The sequence below is a fragment of the Tinamus guttatus genome, unplaced genomic scaffold (genome assembly GCF_059628265.1).
Source record: "Tinamus guttatus ecotype Peru unplaced genomic scaffold, ASM5962826v1 Tinamus_guttatus_pri_ptg000004l, whole genome shotgun sequence".
Lineage (NCBI taxonomy): Eukaryota > Metazoa > Chordata > Aves > Tinamiformes > Tinamidae > Tinamus > Tinamus guttatus.
The window spans coordinates 11,581,298-11,606,529 of record NW_028288538.1 but is presented as its reverse complement, the minus strand read 5'-3'; the positions used below and the strand labels follow the sequence as shown (position 1 = coordinate 11,606,529).

At 40.4% G+C, this 25,232-nt stretch overlaps 1 protein-coding gene and 1 long non-coding RNA gene across 2 annotated transcripts in view; one reads left to right on the top strand and one right to left on the bottom strand.

The window, feature by feature from the left end:
- Nucleotides 1-24,811, bottom strand: part of LOC148596391 (uncharacterized) — a 123,929-nt gene extending 99,118 nt beyond the window's left edge. Inside the window, exon 1 of the long non-coding RNA XR_015913080.1 lies at nt 24,571-24,811. This is a non-coding gene — a long non-coding RNA (uncharacterized LOC148596391). The remainder of the gene's footprint in view (nt 1-24,570) is intronic.
- On the top strand, nt 9,800-19,030 carry LYSMD2 (LysM domain containing 2). Its single transcript, XM_088519617.1, has 3 exons — nt 9,800-10,073; nt 13,657-13,994; nt 18,794-19,030. The coding sequence occupies exons 1-3, from the start codon at nt 9,876-9,878 to the stop codon at nt 18,843-18,845; spliced, it is 588 nt and encodes a 195-aa protein (XP_088375743.1). The 5' UTR covers nt 9,800-9,875; the 3' UTR covers nt 18,846-19,030.
- Nucleotides 24,812-25,232: the final 421 nt, after the last annotated feature.

Below are 25,232 nucleotides of genomic sequence, written 5' to 3'. Positions count from 1 at the left end.
ATTCTGCACTCAAAGTTGATTTTTTCACACTAATCGGTCATATGAATAAGCAGAAATATACTGACTGCATGAAATCTTACTTTCAATGAAGGAAGATTAATCTCTTTCTTATGACAGACATAATTGATTCAGTAATTAATGAAAGTGGATGGCAACTGGGTCCCTTACAACAGCTAAGAAATCTTCCGTACGGCCTGGTTTTCAACTCACAGATTAAATACTGGCAACCAACAACCTGCCCAAACAGATCTATATAGTTAAATACATGGAAATGGGTTGAGGTTTTTTAAAAAACAAAGAAACAAACAAAAAACCCATTTCTTAGGATCTCTTTGCAGAGATCACCTCACGTCATGCAGAGGAAGAATACAGAGGTAACAAAAAGGTCTCAAAATCCATCCTGCAGTCTCAGTCCAATACCTCAGGACCAACTCATGGTAGCAGCTATTTTTTTCTCTGGTACATTAAGTCAACAGAGCTTTGCAAGACATGCGGCTCCAGCAGACTCCTTTGATTCTAATCCTGGCAAGGGTATAAAGCCAAGTTTTTGTTCCCAGCTAGAAAACCGCGGAGGCAAGTTCCGTGCTTTTATACATGCCTAAGTCAAGACAGGTCGTGATAATTTTGCTTTTCTGAAGATTTCCTGTACTCCCTCCTCTGTCTTCTTAATCTGCTCTTTCCTTTTTTATGGGGTATGCTCTTCTCAAAGCAAGAAATTGAATAACACCAAAATACATAGCTTGATAGTAAATTCTAATCAATTCCATGATTATTTCCTAATGAAACAAACCTATCAGGGATGCTCCCTAGGAAAGAGAAGATTAATTCCAAGAAATAAAGGACACTTCTTCCAAGTCCACTAACCTCTTTGTGTAACATGGAGTTAGGAAATTAATTCAGAGCAGCCTGAAAGAACTGCTTAACAGAAAGGAAGATGAGAAGCAAGTTACACACACTCTGTATGGCTAACAGCACAACAGATGTTTGCCTAAAGTTTATTTGGGCTCTTCCAGTCAATTCCTCTTATTGACTCACTATTTTGGAAATACCCATTCAGCTGCTGAGAATGATAGGACACTTGGAGTAGGAACTAGGTCTCACCCACAGCTCTAATCAGGTGAATTAGCTGATTGTAGCAGTTTGGTCTGTAATTCTTCCCTTCCAATGGGTTCACAGCCAGCAGTGGAGTTCATCTCAGGAAAACACAAATCCCTGGTGCCAAAGAATAAAGTGGCAGATTGGAACAGTCTATTTTAGAAAAGAGCTGCCATGTCTAGTTAATATCATACACAGATACTCTACACAGTAACAAATGGAGGCTGGACTGACCTTGGAAACATAAACCAAAAGTATTTGAGGTTTTCAGCCAGGAAATGGAAGAAAAATGTCACATCTTATCTGCTGTGGCTTTTAGGAGTCAGCACCCATATTTTATTATGTTTGCATCCCCCATTTCTTTTCAAATCATCTTTTTAAGGAGCCAAGATGATAGTGTAAACAATGCTCTACCACCAGATTTGAAATTAAAGAGGGGAAAAGATTGTTGGATGTTAGCAGCAAGCAAATCAATCCTTATTTCAATTCAGATTTCACCATCTTCTGCCACAATACTGCAGCTAAACTACACAGAAAGCAGTAATCACTATAGGAAGGTTTCATAAAGAATGGCATCACAGCCCCTACCAAAGGTACTTAAGATTATTTCATTGACTTTATTTGACAGTGATATCTCACAGAGGTTCTCATCAGTCTTCATGAGCTCATATAAGCAGTATATTTGGGTATGTGCAAGCACAACAATTATGAAGACTAGCTACCTGTGAAGAGAAAGCAAGAACTAGGTGGTCATTGCACTCAGAGAGTCAGAGAGTGAGGGCTGAGCAGCACACAGGAAAGGCAAACAGGCTGAATAGCTCTAGAGTCCCCAGAGAGGCTCGGAAGTAACTGCAGGGGTGGCCACTTTCTTTCTGTCTTACAGCTCTTGCTAAACACAACAGTGGCACAGTCGGAACTCAAAGACACACAAGGAAAATATCAGTGCAAACTGGTCGAGGAAAAATTATTGAGCCTCCTCAATGGGCTGCATAGGCAGAAATGCCTCCTATCTTTGCTTCACTTTGAGTGTCTTCTATTGCTTACATGCGCTATGGGCCTCATCCTGCATGTGTTTCTGCTTCTGCAAACTGCTGAGAGTCCATTTAAGAACTGCTTTCTACAGGAAACAAACCATAAGGTATTACCCTCCACGAGGTAGAGCCCCTATAGAGATTCAGAGAGAGAGCAAAGCAGGAAGAGCTCAGACACTTGAAGCAATCAGTCCTGAGGGACTCCTCCTCTGCAGCTGAAATCCTTGGAGCAAAAAGAAACAATTCTAAATAGAAATAAGTATATAAAGTCATTGTATCTGGTTTCACAAACCACATTGATGCTTGAACAATGCAGGAAAGAAGGAAAGCTCCGTCTTTCTCTGGGTAATGAAACATGAGGACACAAGGATATTCTCTTTAGGACATCCCTTGTCAGAAAAGTGAAAAAACATGCTCTTAGGATTGTATATCCTTTTAAACAATTGGTCTACAATGAAGTGTGGAAACATGGAGTATTTTTCCAAATACCCTGGAAAAGCTAAAACAAAGTCTCCACAAAAAAAACCTAATTCCCTTCACCCTCATAAGATAAATCTGAACTAAAGCCATATCCAACTTGATGAAGGAAGAGATAGAGAAATTAAATAAAAAGGAATGAAGTGTGAGGAGAGGCAATTTAGAAAAATGAGATCAGTGTGTGTGCACACACAGAGAGAACAAGCATATTTTAATACGCAGCACATGTAGATTAAAAAAAAAAAAAAAAGCCTGGTATTATCATCTAGATTTCTGGATATCTGCTAACCTCATTCACATTTTTGGAGAATTTGTGAATGGCTTCTTTGGAAGTCTGTTAGACACGTCCACAGAAGACAGACTTTGAAATCAGCCCCTGATTACTATTGTACTGAGCACTAAAAATTGACAGAAAGATTAAAAAGGCAATTTGATTTTTGTTAAGTCTTCTGGAACTTAAATTTTAATGTAAATAAAATACATAAATTATCCTTGACCTTTTATAATAGGTTACACAAAACTATCATTAAAAAAAAAGACTAAAACGTAATTTTAATGACATCATATATAAGTAAAACAGTAACTCCTTTGTGGTGCTTCATTTAATTAAGGAAGTTCCCTTTGGCTCTGAACAGAGCTGTGACTGGAACTACTTTGGCAAGTGACATGCATAATAACACTTTAAAGTCCCTACTCTGACAAATGAATATGGAAAATTATTTTATTTCTCTATGCACAAACCATTTCCTGTGGGGTGAATCACCTGCTTACAGTGAAATATGCTACAACTAAAGATGTTTAGATTAAAAAAGTCACTCAGGGAACTAATGGGATGAAGAAGGAAAGCCACTTCCTTATTACCTTCCTTCTGGCTGCTCTGTACAGCTCTCCCTCATGACAGGGCTGTCTTCCTTATGCTTATTACTGGGTTTGCACATCAGTGGATGTACCATTAACTATCATACTACAGCCATAACCACTGTATTCATTGGTCTTTTTAATTAAAAGAGTCTAAAGCAGGGATTATTTTCAATGAAATTTGAATTCTGGTACCTTTTAAAATTCAGCAGGGGAAAAACACATTACTGTTAATGCAGCACTTAAATAACTGAAAGACTCAGTGGTGATGGCAAAGTGAGTGAAGAGTGAATATCCTGCAGATAAAGGAGTTACTTGGGAGTTAAATGCATATGAACAGAGGGAAGCACATGGAAGGGAGCAGCTGCATGAACAGGTGAGGTTGCGTGAATAGAAATGTGCCCAAACTATATTAAAAACACATTTAAACATTAAAGTACTCTACAGTGACTGATATTCTAATGTGACATGCTGGAATCAAGACATTAATTTCACACTGGTGTCTAAAAATCAGAGATGATGCCACAGGATCTGATGACAAACAGATGAATATTAAGAAACCACATAAAAAGTTGTCTTTCACATGTACTTTTCTACTTCCATGTTTCTGACACTTTGTGCTGTCCCTTTTCAAAGCAAGTATTAAGTGTTATCAAAATTTTGAAATTGTGTGACATTTACATTGATAACACCAGACTCAAGGCAACACTAGCTGCACATTTATAAGCAAGTCACCTTGGAAGATAAAAGATATGCTGTTAATGTATATCCTGTCACTAATACTCTGATGAAACACTGGAAAAGGGCACATGTTGTTGATGTATCAAGAGATTAGTTAATGTGTATCCCACTGCTATACGTAATTTGATGATACACAGAAAAATCAGCCAAGCATGAATAAAAGGAAAGCTATATCCTGACTTTTTAGTGATAAACTAAGTACATCTAATCCCAATGTCATTGAGGGACAGCAAACAGCATCCCAGGGTGCCTTCTTAACAAGTGCTTCTTAGTGTAAAATAGCAGTTTATGTAGTTTATGCAGCTAATGAACTTATGCTGCTGCTCCACATGTTTCTGCCTCCTGCACGGTTGACTTCATTGCCTGACAACTTATTAACCAGACAAAGCCATAAACAGTTTGATTTCCAGGGAGTTTATAACTTATAGGAAAAGCTGACAAACAATAAAAACTCTAAAACAAACAACAACAACAAAAAAACACACACACAACACATGAGCAAAAATATTAAGCATTGATTCGAGAGGCTGGCCCTGAGGAGCTGCTGGATACTTTCTCACTCCCTCATCTAAAGCAGTGTCAGTGGCAACTAACTTCCTGCTTGCCTAGTCCCCAGCACTGGGTCAGGCTGGGTACCCAAGGTCTAACTCGGCCCATGGATAGTGTCCAGTGCAGACAGACAAAAAGTGGTGATTCTACTTTGTTCAGCCCATCTCTTTGCAACAGACACAAATATAAATTGCCCAAGGGCTAGCTGCCCTTTCAGCATGCACAGGTAGAAAACAGAATCAAACGGATGGTAGGATAAAGGGGCTGAATCCCCTTCTCCTGTGGCATCACCATTCTCCAACACTTCACACCAGGAATAGCAGTGTGAAGAAAACAAATGCATCTGTAATAGCACAAATCTAGCCTTGCCACACAGAAGGTCTCCAACCACTTCCTTCCTCTTGCAAGCCAGACTACTTAAACCAGCATGCAACTTGCAGCCTTCACAGTACTAAACAGAAGGTGATATAGAAGAAAAGCTGGAGGGGATGGTACAAAGTCCTTCCATGCATATTCATGGACCTAGAATGCAGTTTAGAAGGACATTCAGCCTCTACAGATGGTCAGGAAAAAGAATAAATAAAACTTTATCAGTGCTTCACACAATAAAGAAAAAATGCTCTGAGAATATCAACTCATAGCACATGATATTGCAACCCTCTCCTGTAACCTTATTATGGAAACCCATAGTAACCCCTGCTAAGAGTGTTAAATATTAATAAAGGCTCACAGCTGTTACTGCTACATAATGGGCTTATTTTGATGAGAAATATGTGCATGGCTTAAGTAATGTGCATCAGCTCAGACAAATGTATTTTCCTTTTGAAATTCATGCAGGACTCTCCCCCTCTCCTTCCTGCAATTAATTCCAGAACCCAGGGCTATTATTCATAAAAGGCCGGATTTGCCTCTTTGATCTCTGTCCTACATCCGATCAGCTTTTATGAGGGGTTGCAATATGAATTGAGGTGAATACACTAGCTTGATAAGTTACCAAGGAACAGCCTTGTTTTAATCTATTTTCCCCTCATAATGGGTGAATTTTCCCACACTCATGTGGTATGAGGAAAAAATGGGAGTTTTTTTCCCAAAATTGAAACAATCCTGTCCAATATTGCTACAAATATTGTAGGTTCTAGTGTCCCTGGCTTGCATTATAAATAACAAAATTCAGAGATGCTCATTGTTTCTTTCGTTTAACCCTCTACTAGGCAAATTCAGTCCAGGGCTTCTTTACTTAAAAAGGTGGCTGATGAACACCTTTAGGAATATCTTTATAATTAACAGGATGAACACTTAGCTTAAAGGCATTCTCTTCTCTGCTTATCTGGTCATTAAATTATATGTACTACCTTAACTAGACTCAGCCCATATTGAGCTCTATTTTAGAAGTTTGTTGCCTTGAGTTGGTCAACCCACACAACAGTAACTACAACAACAAAATCAAACCACTGTGTAACTCTGACCTAGATGTGAATGATTTACGAAGATAAAAGTGGCAGTTAAGTATTTAATGCTAACTGGGACTCAAAGAATTGGATAGACTTAAGAACTGTTGGTTACTTAGAGAGTTTCATTATGAAACATACTCCTATTCATTATGAAACAAACTCCTGTCCTCAAAACAGATTTTGGAAAACAAGAAAGACAAAAGTAGCTAAACTGAAAGCCTTACTCCATGTCAGACTTACTTTTGTAACTGCTGCTTGCATGAGAAAATACCGTAACATTAGTTCCCACACACCTTTCCTATCATTAATCAACACCTATGCAAGGATTTTATTCAAGAATGTAAACCTAGTTATCTTCTAAATTCTGAATATGTTCCCACAAACAAAGGACTTTCCCCTTCCTCAAAAAATCACCTCTGAAGAACTCCTCAGATCAGGGATATACCAGACACTCCACAACACTTAGTTCAAGTCTCCAAAATTAAATCTTTCATTTAAAAAGCATGTTTCTAGCTCTTGCAATTACAGCAATAACCTCCCAAATGTGAAATGAGTAATAGATGCAGTGATGTCTGCAGACAGAACAATGACTCAGAGGAGTGAACTCCTCTGTCCCATATAAATCTGATTAGGGTGTCAAGTCCAATCCACAGTGATGTGATTTCACTGCTAGCATTACCAAGGGAATTACTGATGACTTTAACGCAAGAAATAGGTCTGGGCAAGTACAGTTCCTTGGAGCTGTAAGCTACGGTGGAGGAAGATAGCACAGTGGCAACAGCAAGGAAACAAGGACAAAAGAGGATAGCAAGAGAAAAGAAACGGAATCAATAATACTTAGAAAGCCTCTTACTGAGCACAGAACGTCACAGTGAGGCACTGAACAAACTGATCCTTGATTGCTATATAGTCACTGTCCACCAGAGAACAGCCACCGATATCAGCAAGTTGCTCATACAGATATCAGGAGGGAGAACATTACTGTGGGGAGTATGAATCCCAAACCTACGAGGCAGAGTCTTTCTAACCGAATGAGTCCGACATCCTTACATTAAACATTCCTGGTTTTAGTGCAGTCTCTTTCCACAGCGTGCCAGATGAGCTGGTTAACTCCCCTCTGCACTCAAACAGGGCAACCAGTAAACAGCGGGAATGGGGGCTGCCGCACCAACTCAGGCCTCACTTAATAGGACAGCGTGAAGCAAGTGAGACCCAACTCCTGACAGGGATAACTCATAACCTTCCCTTCCCCCTGTCCTGAGCCTTTTATCGTGCAACCATAAAACTAAGAAACCACGGGCAACCTGGTATTTCCCTCAACTACCAAAAGATTAGTCTACAAAGACTCTCCAATAGAGCAGATAATAGAACAGACACCGCATTCTTACTGCTAAGCAATTTTCTTTTTTAGAGGGAAGCTTCAAGATACTTCTAGTTTCCTCTGAAAATCATTTTGAATGCATATTAGAAATGCTTGTATGCAAAAAAAAAAAAAATGGATCACCCATTTTGAGGTTACCCCATTTGAACTCTACTTTCTAAGCCATTCTTGATTTTAGTGTATTCACTTTCTACAAACAAAAGGCAAGGAGCTAGTCAGAACAAGTATCCTTGAAGCAGCTCAAATTCAAGATTACCCCTAGATACAACATAGATTTGGGGCATCTGCAAACTGCTGATGCAGAAAGACAACCCTGCAGCTGTGCAAAAGTAACTCATACATCTCTTTGAAAAGGTTTACTTCTAAAATAAAGCTTTCACCATTAAAATATATGTGTTAACTTTACGCTAACATAAGGAATGATGATGATGCTGTTCTCACAGTTGTGACAGTTGATTTACAGTGTATTGCACATACTTTGCATATAAGTACAGTTTAAGGCAACATTAGATGAAATGATACTGACTAATATCAGGGCACCTGTCAAGCACTTTTTCAAACTAATTGATATTACACATTCAACTCATGGTATCAGCAATGTTAAACAACTTTTCTATTTTATCAAGCTGTAGTTCCTCCTTGCTAAAAGCCACTTTAGCTGAAGTAATTGGTCTAAGTAATTTCAGCTCCAGGCAGGCATCCAGAAGCTTCTAATTCCCACTGATCAGCCTTGAGGGGTTGAATTTGAGCTACGACTTGGCGCTACATACATGGTAGGCATTTTGAATAAAGGCTGACCTGCAGTTTTCTCTGCTTTCGCTAGGTGGGTCACAGCTAACTTGCTGACGCAGCTCACAGCACACAGGAGTTCCACAAGGAAGGGAAAGCACAGAGGCACCGCAGCTGATTTGCTGTTTGCTCTATCTGGCTGGGAGAGCCTCAAGGGGACTCCCCAAGGGGAGTCTCCGACTTCCATGCTGTGCTGTAAAACTGTTGGAGGGAAAAAAAAATCTTGCTATTTACTTGTTCAATCATTTGTACTGTCCTGGTCTATCCACATACTTCCTAAGAGCTGTTTTGTTCAGACAACCCAGGGCTGTGATAGCAGAGGGCTGATGTGCCCTTCCTAACCACACTAGTTACATAAATCCGCAGCAGCAGCTTTTGTTTTCCCAGCTTACACCTGGAAACAGGCAGCCATATCAGCAACCTTTGCCACCTCTGCCTTGATCTCTGCATCACAGCAGGCCTTGGGGAGACCCCACAGTCCAGGCACTAAGAATAATCCATCTTAACCCCTCAACTAAGTACCATTTCAGTCCATGCACTTGATTTTTCAAATGATGAACTGGACACACACCAAGCTGCACTGCGCAATACTGAGGCTGTGCCCTGAACCAGTTAATCTCTTCCTGCACTTTGCTTCTCAGTTTTGAGACAGAATGTTATTTTTACAGACTTTTTGTAAAAGACTGTAAAGCATAAGGGTGCTGATATATATACTGCTTATTGATATCCTGATATATAATTGCATATATGATTTTTACAATTTTGGTATTCATATATACACAGGAGAGAGTTTTTGTAGTAAGTTCAGCTTTCAAGAAAAGAGCCAATACAGAGGTTTCCTCAGTATTTAAAAAAAAAAAAAAAAAAAAAAAAAAAAGGTATTCACCGGAACCAGTCTGGAGCACACAGCACACACGTGCTGTAAGACACTGGGACTGATTCAAAACAAGACGTTTGTCAGCCCCTCACCGCCTCTCTCCAGACACCTCTCCCCGCCGCGGCTGCTGTGCTGACCGAGCCGCTACTGGCCCCGCTAGCGCGCGCCGGGGCGGCCCGGCCGCGCTCCCCGCCTGCGCACGAGCCCCGCGCGCCAGGCCCCGAGCGCAGCCGCAGCGCTGGGGCAGGCGGCCCCTCCCCGTGTCGAGCGGCTGCCGGGGGCGCCGCGCTCGGGCGCAGCCTCCGCTCCGCTCCGCTCCCCTCACGCGGGAGGGGACGGCGCCTGCCGGGCGGCCACGCGGCCCAACCGCTCACACGGCCGCTGAAGTGACAAGAGCGCCCAGAGCGCCCGCCGCGCACGCGCACAACGACCCCGCCTCCCGCCCTCAGCGCCGCCCGGCCCCGCGCGTGCGCCCTGCCGCCACCCCGCGCGCGCCGCCGGGGCGCATGCGCGGCGGGCCTGCCCGCGCCCGCGCCGTTGCCGGGGCCGCAGCAGCCGCGGCGGGGGGGCAGGGGGCCATGCCCGGGGCCGTGTCCGGCGCCCCGCGGCCGCGCTGAGGCGGCACCATGGCCGAGTCGCTGCGGGAGGAGGCGCCGGGCGGGCCGGAGTCGGAGGCCGAGCTGTCGCAGCGGCTGGCCCACACCAAGGCCCGCTCGTACGGCAGCACGGCGAGCGTGGCGGCGCCGCTGGCCGAGCGCTACGTGGAGCACCGCCTGGGGCCCGGCGACACGCTGCAGGGCATCGCGCTCAAGTACGGCGTCACGGTACGGCCCGGCCGCGGGCGCCGCCCCGCTCCCCTCCCGCCAGCGCCTTCCCCGCGGGCTCCTTCGGGGGGTGCCCGCTGCCAGCGGGGCTCCTGCCGGGAAACCTGGCCCGCGCCCGGGACAGACTGCAAAAGCCCCGGGGAAATAACTCGCCCTGGCGGCCTTTATTCTCAGAGTAATGCACAGGCCGTGGCTGCAAAGGCTTCTAGTAGCTTCAGGGCTAAAGATGCTCCCGTTAGCCATCCTGCCCTGCGAGCACTGCTGCCCATACAAAACGCTCCGATTCTCCCCAGACCCGAGTTACTCCCTTGGTGCAAAGCCTGAGCAAGGGCCCAGGGATGCCGGCGCCCTGTTCCATACCCCCGGGAGGGAGCTCCCCTGTCCTGGCAGCGCCTCAGCCTCCTGCAGCCCCTGAGCTGCAGAGGGGCCTGCTCCCTTCACAGGCCCTGGCTGGAGGCTCTGGGCTCAGCCATCTTCAGCTGCTTCAGCCTTCATTCAGAAACGCTTTTGCTCACTGCAGTGATTTGAGTAAAAAATTGGTACACACAGATAACTAAAAAGGAAGTTTTTCTGGAAGAGCATTTCAAAACACTTCAGAATCCTCTCTCAGCTAAAGTGGATCAGATCTATCTGGTATTAAAAACATACATTTTACTTAAACTTCTTGTTAATACTATGGCTAAAACAAGCATTTGCTGTGTTACGGATGCTTTTAAAGTATGAATGCTATTTTAAATATCATTTCTTACTTGATTTGATGTTGCTAACATTCTGATAGGAAACCTAAACAGCAGCATTGTAGACCTAAACTGAGAAAGGGCAATTCCATGTCAGCTTAACCCAAAAGTAATAAATACAAAGTTAGTTGAAATCTGTCATTGTGGTTTTGCCTTGACAGGTTCCACACCATATACAAATGTTCATTTTAACACAAGGTGAAGACCCTTACACCTTCACATAATTCAGTCTACACAGATCCACTGTAAAGAGACTTTCTTTACTCCCTATGTCCATTGTACTTTGCTGGAACAGAGGGTTGCTGTAATGTGGAACATTAAAATTATCTTAGGCTGCTACTGCCTCCGGTATTACTGTTTTTAGAAGTTCCCCATGTGGTTTCTGTCACGAGTAGCAACTGCATGGTGAGAGACATGCTGTCCAGTGGCCGTGACACGGCACAGGCAATTTAAGATGGAGGAAAACATGTTGGGGGGAGAGATCGAGCACTTTTTTTGTCCTCCACCCCTTTCCCTCAGATACGGACCATTAAATGTGTATGGCAGGTATTCACTAGCTCTTCCTTTGAAGACCCTTGGGGAAATTAACACTGGGGAATTAATAGCTCATATGTTCTGCATTTATGGTTCAGTTGGAATATTGTTTGCAATATTGCAAACACACAGACATCTCTTTTGGGGAAAGAGGGATGATCCCTGTTTATTTCATTGCTGGGGAAGCTATTTTGACTGCCCAGTTCAGCAACAGTTTATGCATTACTGCAACTTCAGCTACAATATTCAAAGCAGTGGCTTCAGTACATAATAGGAAATAGATGGCCATGCTACAGCTTTCACTGTAGGTCTGTAGCTAATGGCAATCAGGTTAAAGAAGAGAAAATTACTGTCAAATTGTGCTCTCCATACATCTTAATGTATTTAGATATATAGAGTTGCAGAGAGCACAGAATGTAGTGCACATATAATCAAGTACCCTGCTAAAGGCTGTAAAGGTTGTTCTTTTTAGAGACAAATGTTTCCTCCTTCATCTTTACACAGTGCACAGAAGTGCACAGTCTTCTCCAAGTGACACAGGATGATATTTAAAAGTTATTCCCAAAAGAAGTAACCAGAGTTAGAATTACAGTGAAGTAGGGGAGAGAATAGCAATGGACTGCATTATTAATCAGCTACCTTCCTAGTCCCCCAGACTAGTAGAGATAAAGTTTCAGCTTTGGTACTGTATTTTATAGAGAAAGGCTCCAACTAGCATTTTAAAAGAGATTGTTTTGATACTCAAAGAAATAAGATGTTAGAAATGTCTCAAAACTATCCCTTTAGAAATTAAAATTGGCATTTTGACTTAATATTCCCTATTGGTCTCACTAGTAAGTTAGGCAAAGCTTCTTTTATAGCCTGCAGGCAGTAAGATAGGTTCTGTACTATGCAAGATTAACTAAAAACAATTAGTTTCCAGGCTTGTGGACCTGAAAGAGTAACGAGATTCTTTTGTTTGGAGAGGTAACTTACAGTCTAACACTGGATCTTAATTATTCTTCTTTTGAAAGGAACTGTTAAACCCAACCAAGCCATCAGCTGGGCCATCTGCAATAACAGGTTAGGGTTCTCTCTCCAGAGGTAATAGCATTTTCTATTGGATAGAAACGACTCAGTACTTGAGCTTTACTGCTTTGCCATTTCAAGTACTGTCCCTTTTCCAGGCATCCAGCCTTACCAGAGAGAATCTTTGATTTATTTTCCAGGAGAGAGATTTTGAACTGCAAGGACCCAGGCAAATGCATCCCTGCATGATGACACCGCAGCCGTGGAGCGTGCACAGATCTAATGGCACGACAGCAGATGCTCTGTGTGCGTGTGTGCATGCGTGCACTCCATACAGTGCTTTATTCCAGTCCTGGAAGTGGCTGCACAGGTAGCCTGGAGCAGACCGGTTGCCAGTAACTCACATCTGCGCCTTCACCGTTTTCTTGTGTAAACAGGGACAGTCTCTCTGGCCAGAGTGGGCCGTGTTTAAAGTTAATTCAAGTTAATTCAATTTCACCTTTTGCAGTTCCTCAAGCTTGTAGTAGCAGTAGAACATACCAGAGCAGGAAAACTTCCTTCCCCTGCTTTCCTTCAGTTAAGCAGTTCATCTGCTAGTAGCTTCAATATAAAGGACACAAACATGTTAACCTTGTTCTTGTCTGAAGTTCTCTTTTGCAGATGGATTCCAAGCAATGGTAGAACAGAGTTCAAGAGTGCTCTACCACTTATGCTTATCAGTCTTAGAAAATGTTCATGGTCCAAGAACCAAACTCAAGATATTTTAAAGTCTGAAATAGCAACTGATTAGTGCTTAGAGCCATCAGTGTTCTAGACAATTATACTAATATAAGGCTGCTATTATCACAAATGCTTAACAGTACTGTTCTTATTCAGTTCATCTCCATTTGGTTTAATAGAAGTGAACAGTATTCCCCCAAGGCAAGAGGTATTTTGAATTCTCTTCACACTTGTTTTCAAGCAGGTTTTATTTAGAGTGCATTTATCATTACAATACTGTAGTGATTAAGGATCAATGCTTGTTGCAGTCACCAAAGGATTTGTCATCTTTCTTTCTTTCTACTCAGTTATGACTTTTCTTAGCAGTATCAGCTCAGGCTATAACAAAACCGTATAAAAGTCTTATAGAAATTATTTCAGGATTAGTTTATAGTTTGTAATTGAGAAGAGGAACCTTAAGACATTCTTTGCAGCTGCTAAGTGTGATTTTTTCATAGCAACTGGAATTAACCATGGTGGTTCAGAAAGGTGGCGTTTTATACTGTGCTAAAACCTATTAACTTATATTTTCCTGTCTTTTTCAGATGGAACAAATAAAACGGGCAAATAAACTGTTCACTAACGACTGTATATTTCTGAGGAAAACCCTGAATATACCTGTTATATCAGAGAAACCTTTACTGTTCAATGGACTTAATTCATTGGAGTCTCCTGAAAATGAAACTGTTGAGAGCTCCCCTTCTTGTGATGAAGGACTCACCACAATAGAAGATGACAGTAGTTCTTCTCCCAGCCCTCAAGAGCCTGACAATCAGCCTGTTGCACCAGAAGAACTATCTGCCAAAGACTTTCTACAGAGATTGGACTTGCAGATTAAATTATCCAAACAAGCAGCCAGAAAACTAAAAGATGACACTGTCAGGTAAATATCACTTACAATATTCAGCATCTTAATTTCATCCCGAAGGCTTCTCTAAGTCCACGTCAATATCAAGAGATGGATAGAATTCTGCAGAAGTAGAACATTGTTACTGTTAGTATCTGGTTTCCTACCCTGCTTAGGTTATAGCTTGGGAAATTAATACCTACTACAAATTCTTCAAGAATAGTGGATACAGAAGGACAAAATACTTTTTTTTTTCTTCCTGTTTGAATTTAGCAGGTCGTTTTGTTAATTATGGATGACACAGATTTTTATTAGTCATGATGCTACATGAAGCATACAGTGCAGAACTTCAACATGTGCTTACAAATCTGACTGCTGCATTGAGGGGAAAGCTTTTTTAGGAGGCAGACAGAATTCCAGGATGCACCATTACATAATGAAGTCCTGCAGAACTGTCATCCACGATGTTTTAACCCAGAACACCATGGGTAATAGGTGTGCTTTCTGTGTTTTAAGACCTAGGAAAATAACATTTTAAATGAATGAGCGCTCCTAATCTCAGAGGTCATTTTCATTCTGTTGCTACAAGTCTTGCAGATTTTGCAGATGAAGTAATATCATACAAATAACTACTCATATGGGCATTCATTATACAAATAGAGGATTTTACTTATATGCTCATCTAGACTGCCGTTAATGTTGAGCACATATACATCAATAACAGTTTAATGTGAAGTATTTCTGAGTGTTTCAGGAAAAGATCTGGAATCATTTTCTCCACTGTTGTAACTTAAAGCGGGAGCTATAGCTGCAAGTATAAGTCAATTTCATTTGAGCCTAAATGCCTGATGAAGTCTTTCTAATATAACCTTGCACCCAACACCACTTTGAGTCATGAAAGTCGTCTTTGTCTCATCTCCACTGTGTTCACCTCTTTTCAGTGTGGCAAGAGGTGGCAGAAGGGGCAGTGTGAATGCCTACAAAGGCCATCACAGAGGGCAGGACAGAGGAGACTGTTTCCAAGAGCCACAGAGTTACCCTTCAGCCCTGTACCGTGCATGGTACTTTCAGTCCCATAGTGGCAGGTTGCTGTGCTATGAACTGCAAACATCTCTGGCAACATCTGCTACAGTAGCTCCCCAAGAGCAGCTGGTTCTCCCTCCCATGTCTTTCCTGTCCCTTGCTTTCATCAGAGGATATTAAGAATTGGACAGCCATCATAAATGGAGATTTGGGCACTCATCATGAAATTACTATTGTTAGAGTCAAAAACATGAAATCAGAAGTGCTGTTTCAGCTACTCTAGTCTTATATGTAACTGAGACTGCCTTGTCAGGGACTCTTGAAAAATGTATGACTGTGACAAGCACTAGCACTTCAGTGTTCTCTAACATTATTTAGAAAAACAAGCAAGCAACCTCTAGTGCTTTACTTTCTGCTACCAAAAGGGACATGGGGACTGAGGAAAAAAAATCAGAAGCAGCCAATGCTTGTTCCAGAACTTGAGCAGGGGTGTAGCCTCTCACCTTGCCTGATTTGACAGCTAGACTGAGCATAATGACTTGTCAATTATGACGTTTTACTTGGTATCCCACAGAAGTTGCTAAGAATGCATGTGCATACATGCATTCAGTTTTGCTCAAACCCACATAGGTTTCTTTCATAGTCAACGTAAGTTGTGTAGAGATACAAAAAAAGCTTAAGGTGAATTTCATTGTTTAATCATAACCTCTTGAAGTTGCCTTTTTTTTTTTAACCTCTCATCACTCTCAAAGTAGATTAATCTTTGAAGTCACCTTCCTCCACAAAAGCCTCCTGCTGCTAGGTGGAAAACTTGAGGCATAAATAGTTAAAAGGTGTAGTTTTAGATTAGATGTGGAACTTTCATATCTGTGCAAGTAGACAGATGTTAGAGATTGTGAGATGCTGTGTTTGCACTGTAAGAGATTTAATGTAAACATAGACATAGATCTACATGTAAACATATTTTACTAGAGAGTTACATGCAGCATGAAGTTGCTTAGGAGTCTCCCCGCAGCAGGCAGATTTACCTGGTGTGTGGCTCTGTGTAGACATCCTAAAGCAATCAGCCCAGATTTGTTTTTTGTTAGCTTATTATAAAAACATTACCGAAGGTGTAATATAATTTTCTATAGCATGTATAGGGAACTTATGCATTACAGGGTAGGGAAGAATACGCATTACTATTTTTATCTACATGTGACAGAAGAACACTTTGTGATAATTTTAGAGAAAATACATCAGTGTTTCATCTTGTCCAAGATGCTATTAAATATGTTTCAGTTTGCTAAACCTGAAATTTAGGGTTTAGTGATGCTTCTTGTATCAGGCAGTTGAATGCAAGGACTCTAAGGCAAACTCCTTAGAGTCCTTATGATTTTAGGGTAGCAGTGTGGTTGTTTAGATCACTACAGACATACGGTGTGCTTCCAAGTCAGATCTCATTTTTCTGCAATTGCCTTTTGCAATGATTGATTTTGATTGCCTTGTTAATTGATCAGAGCCACACCAGTAATTACTGCTTATACGAGATTACATAACTACTGGTATGCCATGCTAGAATAGATTTTGCCTAGAACTGAATGTAGGAAAAAGCAAGATGTTGAAGCATTTGAAATTGATAGCAAGTTTAGTTAAATTGTCTATTAATTATTCACCAGCATAAGCTAAAAGAATACAGATATGAGGCCACCTATGGAGAATGTTTTCAGGGTTCCTAAAGCTATTAGCTCATGAATTCAGGTTGTCACCTTGTTCAAGAGCAAACGCTGGAAGCATCCACGCACTGGATTGAGATTTGTTCAGTCACAGGTCTGCTCTCAACGTTATGAAGGAGGCTGTTAGCACTTGGTATTCTGGCCTGATGCACACAAAAGCTTACAGCAGATGTTTTTCTGCACCTGCAAATTGCTGGGCCAAGTGGGAGCTGCAAACAGGAGAAGACAACACCACAAAACACTGCAGTGCTTTGCTGTTCCTTCCCCTTTGCCTGAAGGGGAAATTGCAGCGTGACTTATCACATTGCTGTTACAAGTTTCTCAAAAAATGGGAGGAAAGATCATGTTTGATAATTAAATGTAAACATAGTTCTATGTTGTTGCCCAGGGACTACTTACCAGAGCTACTAGTATATAATCTTAAAAATAAGCCAAGCTCTATCCTGTATAAGTCAACTAAATAGACTTTAAGACTTGGTGCATACAGTTCTGAAGATCTACATAATTAAAATTCTTGATCATTACATGGGTTTGGAGCAAAAGCTAGTTAGGAGGTTTCTCCACGTGGCTTGGTCCTGCTCTCCAGGACAGCAGGCTAGAACCTGGTCTTGCTTAGACCCCTTATTGCCTCCTACAGCGTGCCCAGACCTTGGCCAGAAATGTTTTTCTTCTATGCATTAAAACAAGACACTGCTTCCCTTAGGTTCAAACATAACTACCGCACAATTCTTATATCCTTGCCCCTTCACAGAAGCCCCCTATATGTTGCACTTTGAACTCTGCCAAATACCTCCTGATACAACATCAGCATTTCTCCTGCTCAGTTCTGCACACTTACTTTTCCCATCCACCGTAAACAGCCACAGCTAATTGCAGTCTAAGATTTGGTGACTGTCATGTCATAATGGATGCAAGAACATTCTTGCACTGTATTAATGTTTCCAAGAAGGATAGAAAGGAGACTGATTTTGGCAGCCTCTGATTAGGAGGATTTGCTCTAACTCCACCACGTTTTAGCTTCCTGCACTTGTATTCTCAGCTTTTGCAATGACAAAATTTTCCTGAAAAGAAACAGAAAGTGAAAATAAAAAGTACAAAGTCATTTTTAGTATACAGCATTAAAAAAAAAAAGAAAGAAAAAAAACAAAAGAATTTCTGTCTTGCTGGGCAGTCACTGCTTTGTTAAATTCATATTTAATCAAGATACAAAAACTGTCTTTTTGGACCAGTTGATTCATCTTGAAGTATTAAAGTGTTTAAATATTAATATCTTCATACTGAATAATTAATGAACTCCATCTTTGCTAAAGAAAATGATTATGTAAGTTGCAGTAACAGCTTTGGCTGCAGGAGAACTAGATGCTCTTAAAACTAGGATTTTATATACAGCTGTGTAATTAAATACGCTTTTTATAAGCAGAGAAAACAGATATTTTTTCCTCTCCCCATTCTGACTGTATGGATGCATTTCAGCTTCTGGATATGATATGACAAGATCAGATGATACAAGTTACTTGCTTTTGATTCTCTAAATTTAATAAAAGAAATGGAAATGGCACTTCCTCAGCATCTAATTTATAATCTTTAACTTATAGCCAGAAGAATTAAATAGAAGGAACCGTAATCTCTCGGTTATGGAAATTATAGCCCTTCTCCTGTTTCATCTGCTGAATCCCTTATCCTGAGCTTTGAAATTCTAGAGCTTGACTCCGTTCTCAAACAAGCAGAAGATTGCTATTTCCAGCTAACTGTGTTGTAGGCATATGTGGCTGGAAACCAGCTGTCTCAGGAAGGTCTTTATCTGAGCTTCAGAAAATATTTTTAAAATAGACAGCCTTAGCTCAGGTTGCATTTACCAGCCCTTCAATTTCTAGCCTGAGCTGTTATAGCTTTGTTTTCAGCTTTCCATTCATGAAAAATAATGAGAATTCCTGGCATGCATACCAGGAATACTATGTAGCATTCCACTGCAAATAGCATTTCCAGTCTTGCCTATTTTGATCCATTACAAACTTTAGTTACCTGCATTTTTGTGACAGTTTTGCTGTTGAGATATGATACATGTTTTCCTCATCTCTCTTTTTTTTTTTTCCCTAGGGAGGAGGAGAATGAAGAAGGTCCCTATGCAACTTCTTCCTATCACCAGTAGAAGACAGACATGATGGCTTGAAAACTTCCAATGAAACCAGTTCTTAAAGAACGAAATGTTCCATAATTCAAAAAAAAAAAAAAAGAAAAAAAAAAAAGATATTTTGGACTCATCATCATGATGTATTTTAAAAAAGTCATGAGTGGGTAATTTCACTGACTGTGTAATTGCACTGAAATTATGACCTCTTCTGCCTTCCACAGGTTAATGTTCTTATGCTCTATCAACAAAGGGTTTAAGCCTTCCAGAACTAGCAATGGCCTTTATATCCCATCTGTGCAAATTGTAGCATGGTAGCAACAATATATCCTTGAGGTCTCCTTTATGCAGGATGTTGATCTTTAGTAAACTTTTTGTAAATACTTGTTAAAGTGCAAAACTTGTTTGAAGTATTTAAAAATATTAAATAAGTTTGCGTGTCAACAATGAACTGTAAAAACGATGCAAAAATATTAACAGACACAGAACAGGCAAGGTTGCTGTGGGAGTTCTGCCTACGGAACTTCTGCAGAACTTGCCTCTAAACTCTGTGTGACTATAAGAACATCTGTGTATTCCTAGAAAGAGGAATTTGAATTGTTTTGATTAGTTAAAGTCTTCATGGTCAAAGGAACTGTTTGCAGACTGGATTTTTGCTAAAAGTTACAGCAGGAGATATTTTTATTTGTGAGATAGTGACATTGGAATATCAGGTGTATGTTCGTGTGTGCAGTTATACTTTGTGTGATTTTAAGTTAATAAATAAAATACCAGTAATGTCTCTTCGTTATAAAACTAGCTTTGTTTCAGTCTGGATTTGCCTAATTACCTCAGCTATTTCAGATACTAATTTCAGGGCCAGGAATGGTCTTTACGGTGTACAGGACTCATACTTCTCAGTGTAAGGAAGTTTCTGCCCTTTGCCTGCTTCCCCTCCCCTGGACTAGGGGAAAAAAATTAGGAGACTGGAGCTATTCTGTATTAGCTGTTTCTATTTTAAATCCACATCCTTCAAGGAAAGGCTTCTCTCCTCCCCATAAGCTATGGCTGGTTGTCACTGTTTTTAACCCTTTGCGAGTTAAATTTCTTTGTAGGCCAGACACAAACTAGGTAGCTCTCATAAAGGAGAAGTTCCTTCCACTTTCACTAGGCTTAGCAAAGCTCACTTGGCACGTAGCCATATGAAGCAATCGTGAAGCAATTCTGCTCCATGAAGCACCGCTAAGGAAGCGGCAGTTTGCCACACACTTTCATCCTCATCCTCTCCATTTTAAACTTTGTCTGAAAGCAGCCATAGCTAATGGGTAATAAACAGTATATGAAATCCTTGGGCCTCCATGGGCATTTCCAGATTTGGCTGTTCCATACACACCTAGCTGATGAGACGGAGAAACTGCTAGTATTTGTTACTGTTGGATGCCTTTATTATTATCCCCCTATCACTAGCAGACTTTTATAAAAAAAACCAAAAGAATAAATTAAGCACAGAATACCAGCCTTGTTTAGTGAGTTCAAATGTAAAGAGCAAGGGATTGAGACAGGAGAGGATACTGACACAGAGACCCAGAAAGGAGAGTTAAAAAAACAAACACTATTTGAATCATTTAGAAGACAACTGAAGAATAAGGAAACATATCTAATACTGGAATTGGATTTTGATTGACTATAGAATCAAGAGTTTCAATTCTGTGACAATTCAGATTGTGGTTCAAAAACATAACCTCATGTTAGCAGAACTCTGATATGTTTGTGCATTTGCTTATTCAAAGGCAATATTTTATGATATCATATAGGCAATATCACATTCACAGACATTTGGCTACCAAGAAGTGTAAATCACCATTGAAAATTTTACAGATGAAAAGACATTACACAACATCTATGCATCACTTTGATAAAGGAAACACACATTTCCTAATCTTTTATATTATTATCACTCTTTCAAAATATTTTCTGGAATTATTCAAGTTTTACTCTTAAGATCTGATTTCCTATCACCAGTGCATTGCTTTTTAAAGTTCAAGAAGTCAAGTTTTTTTAAAAAGGTGAACAGTTGCGTTGCTGAAAGATACAAATTAAAGAACATAATGCCAACAGATTTTGCCATAGGTTAGTAATGCTAGAAAATAGGTCTTTAATAAAATTGAGTAAGGAAGTCAGCTTTTAACAAACAGTAGATAAAGTTCAACAGAACAAATCCATCTTATAATCGAGATATTTAATCCAAGCAGATGTTTTGATAGTCAAATTTCTATTTTCTACAGGTTCCCAGGCTCTCCCATTTTTTTTGTCAACCCACCATTACTCAAACAATCTTGTTACTTAACCAAAGAGGTAGCTTAATGTTTTTTAGAATTATTCACTATTAATAAGGTTTTTGAAATCTAGTTGATCTAATTGAGCACAGTCAACTCAAACCTTTCATTAAGGGTTCTAGAAGCACAATGCTAAATCCTCACAGCCCTCTGAAAAAGGCCTCAATTTAAAGCTAAATTGAGCCCCCCAATTCCATCCTTGTCCTGTAGTTAAAACATTAGCAACTTCTTGTTAAGCATCTTGGAATTCTCAAAATAGTTCAGCTAAGCTTCGCAAAGTTAACAGTACAAAACAGCAGCATCCCTGCAGAACAGCTGCAATTTTCTGTTTATGAGCTCATCCTTAGGATGCTCTGAAAACTGCTCTGAAAACAAAAGAAAGCTTTTAGCAATATGCTTTCTATATTGCTAAATATATTGCATCTATATTGCATTTTAGTTTCCAAGAAGAGAAATAATTCAAAGCCAGACAAGAAGTTGTTTTGTCTTAGGCCCTGAATGAGCTCAGGTGCAGCTGGTTTAGGTCTGTCCCTAGCTCTAATCTTATAGAGGGAGTGTTAGTTTGTTAACCTGGCAGCTTGCTGTGGCACACAAACTAACCAGAAGCAGAACAAAGAAAAATCAAGGTGTTTTAAAAAACAGACTAGTGCAGAAGCTTCCATCTTTAAGATTTTTCTTAAAGATTTGCATCCATCTTTTACAGGATGGTCATGGCTACTGTTAGGGGTATTTGTCCTTGCTGCACAGATGTTTGCTGCAGAGCGTTCACTGCAAGATCACCAGCACCACCCAGCAGAGACATGCGAGCCCTATCATTCAGTACATGGCAGTTCATTCCTAAAGGACTTCAGGAATGATACAAAGCACAAGAAATGCTGCCTACAACAGGCCCTACCTCAGCAGCCACCTGCAGTCCCTTGGCACACTGGCAGTGCCAGCTCTCCAGCCCTGCCTGGTGCACAGCCAGGAAAGGTGAAACAAGTACAAAACTAAGGGATCCTGAAAAGCAGGGCAAACTCCCTCCTGGCCAAACCTACGTTAGGCAGCTCTTCCCTCACAAACCAGCACCACCAGCCAAACCTTCTCCTCCCCAACAGCCGCTCTTTCTAGCTGCAAGGCACCCCAGCAGGCCATGGGAGCTCCTGCTCATCAGGCCCTCGCTCCCTAACAAAGCCCTGGCCACCTGGGTCTGTTCCTTCCACCTGACCTGGGTAAGTGCTGGGCTGAGGCCGACCTGCTGTGTCGCAGGACCGCACTGCTGAGAAGCTGCTGCTGTAGTCCTGGATCAGCACAAATGACTCCCTTTGAGCGTTAATCAAAAGGTATTCTTTGTCCTGGTAGCACACTGTAATGCACACAAAAAAAATCAGATTTTGCTGTGGTTAATTATCATCTGTTGCCATTTCATAGATAGATGTATTTGATATTTTATAATCCACAGGATAAATATAAGCCTAGAATGGCCGCCTTTTGTATATATAAAATATTTCTTAGAAATTACTTTACCATGCCTCAGCAAACTTCTCATGCCCTTTTATTCAAGTGGTTTAGATTACAAGGTTCAGAGGTTCCCATAATTCAATTTAAGCTTTTGAATTAGAAACAGTGGCTGTTGAAATGGGTCAGGCAAAGAGTTCGGCTACACTATTCCTGGGTTTCTAGGCAATCCTGAACTTTATCCAGGCCAGCTGTTCAAATACACACTACAGCAGGCATGTTATCTCAGGAAAAACAAAACAGATGAGAGCAAGTGATGCCTGAAATAATCTATCTTTAGTGCACTGAACTCAATTGAATTCAACATGAGGCTTCTCTCTACTCTGTGAACAAATGGTTCTTATGTTTTTGAAATAGCTAATTTTAAAATCCTAATCTTTATTGACATATCATAATTCAATAAAATAAGGGTTGTTTTGCTTTGACTGCCTCTACTCACATTTGTTATTTCATTAGGGTTCAAATGGGGAAATTTCAGGTGGAAGTGATGCACACAGTGCAGATTAAGTTATAGTTACTCTCTGATGGACAAACCTGCATTTTTTTATTTTTATAGATTTCTTCAGTCAAAGCTTGTGAAGTCAAAACCTGTGCAGATTTGGACTAGGATCCTTTTTAATGAAATATATGACATATCCAATAAAACAAAAAAAATCACCTTGGATTAGTTTCTAATGTGTCTGGCAGTAATTAAATTTCTGATATGCCAAATTAGTTCAGTCATCAGATGCTGCAGTTCCATCTAACCTTGTCAATGACAGGGCTTCCCTTCTCCTGCAGCCAGCTCTTAGAAGCTCCCATTGCTCCATGATGCAGGGCTTCCGCAAAAAGCTAGGTACTGGATATAAAACCTGCATTCACTTCAACAGACAAAAGCAATCTTGTACTACTATAGCTTGCAGTAAAGTGTTTAATAAAGTACAGCACCTGAAATAAGGAGCCTAATAGAAAAACTCATAATGTGAATACCTTATATATATGTATCATATTTGCTACACTTACAGTGGTAAGTTAGAGAATGAAGCAGCCAGCAGAAATACAAAGAAGACATAAAAGTAACTTCTGTAAATTAGAGTCAGAGATTTGCAGGTGTTGTAAATACCTCAGTTAACAGATGTCTAGTTAGTGACATAACAGCTGTTTACTTAGTAGTGTGCTCCATCTGCTCCCTTCAAAATAAGGACTGCTCCTTATAGCACAGGTTTTAACTCAGGTTGCTCAATCAGACTTTATTTAGCCCAGGTCAAAGTGTTTCTGAAAGGCCGAGTGATTCATCAGGATGGCTGTGTCTTTACTGCCCTGTTCTGAAAGGCAACATGACAGACAAAGCTCGACTTGATGCACCAACAATCGACCCAGGAGTTGAAGCAGTGAAATAACAAGTTTAGCCAGCTTAGTCAGCATGAGAAGTGACTCCGCGTCGTGAACAGTGGCTGGGATTGCTCACCTGCCTATGGAAGGGCTTGTTCTGCTCTCTGCTAATGCTCATGCTCATCTAAGAGGTTGACATTTATGTCCTAAGTGATGCAGAGCAGGAGGGTAAGCACAGAACAGATCCAAAAATGGGCATATTGTGAACCAGAACCAAGTCATACTCACTGTTTGGACTTTTTTTTTTCTCTAATTAATACATCATCCTTTTTTTGTTGTTGTTAAATTATGAAATCTACAAAAAATTAGAGGTTAAAAAATACTGGCCCTGCATTTTGGTGGTCCCAAACTGTTCCTAATTGGGGGTCATTTAATGATGAGATCTTTCCATTAGTATGAGACCTTCCATAGATTCCTGAGAGGGCAGAGTAAGAAAAGAACTTCTATCCAAAACTAAAAATACACTATGATACTCATTATATTATACAGAAAAGAAAGTTGGATTTTTTTTTTAAGGCAGCCATTGGGAAGTTTTTATTATTTTTTCTTAATGCAGATCTTACGCCACTACCACTTTCCAAAATGTAATAGTCAATGGTTATCTTTTTCCTAATTTCTCTGGTAAATCCAAATTTGCAAAATTGTCTGCTTTGAAATAGTCCAGTGTGATAATCACATAGTCAATAAGCTGCTGCAGGAAACAACTGAGATATAAATGGGTGTGAAGGAAATGCTCTGTTTTTGGGGAACATTAGAAACTAGAAATATAAAATTAGCAGGTGTAGAACAATACAACATACTCACTTTAAACAAAAGGATTTTTTTTCTACATATTTTCTCTTGTGCTTTTAGGGATTATCTTTCATAGAGGAAAGATACGTTGACTACATTTCAGATATTGTTTTCTAACCTTAACAACATAACCATTAGTGATTGATATTGTAAATCAATAATCCATATCAGCGTAGGGACAGGTAGGGATGTCTCAGGACAGTCATCTGAAACTGAGTTTAAAACTCACTTTTCTTTAAAACTTCTTCTGCCTTTGCTTTTGCTTCGTGACTTCTTCATCCATACAATTATCCATCCACTTAAATTTTAAAAGAACTTGTAAGCTATTCTTTACAAATACTGTAAGTGAATAAAGAATGAGAGCTGCATTTTTGTTATTATTTTACTCTTTGCCAGGTACTAAATATGATGGTAGTAATAATAAATAATAAAT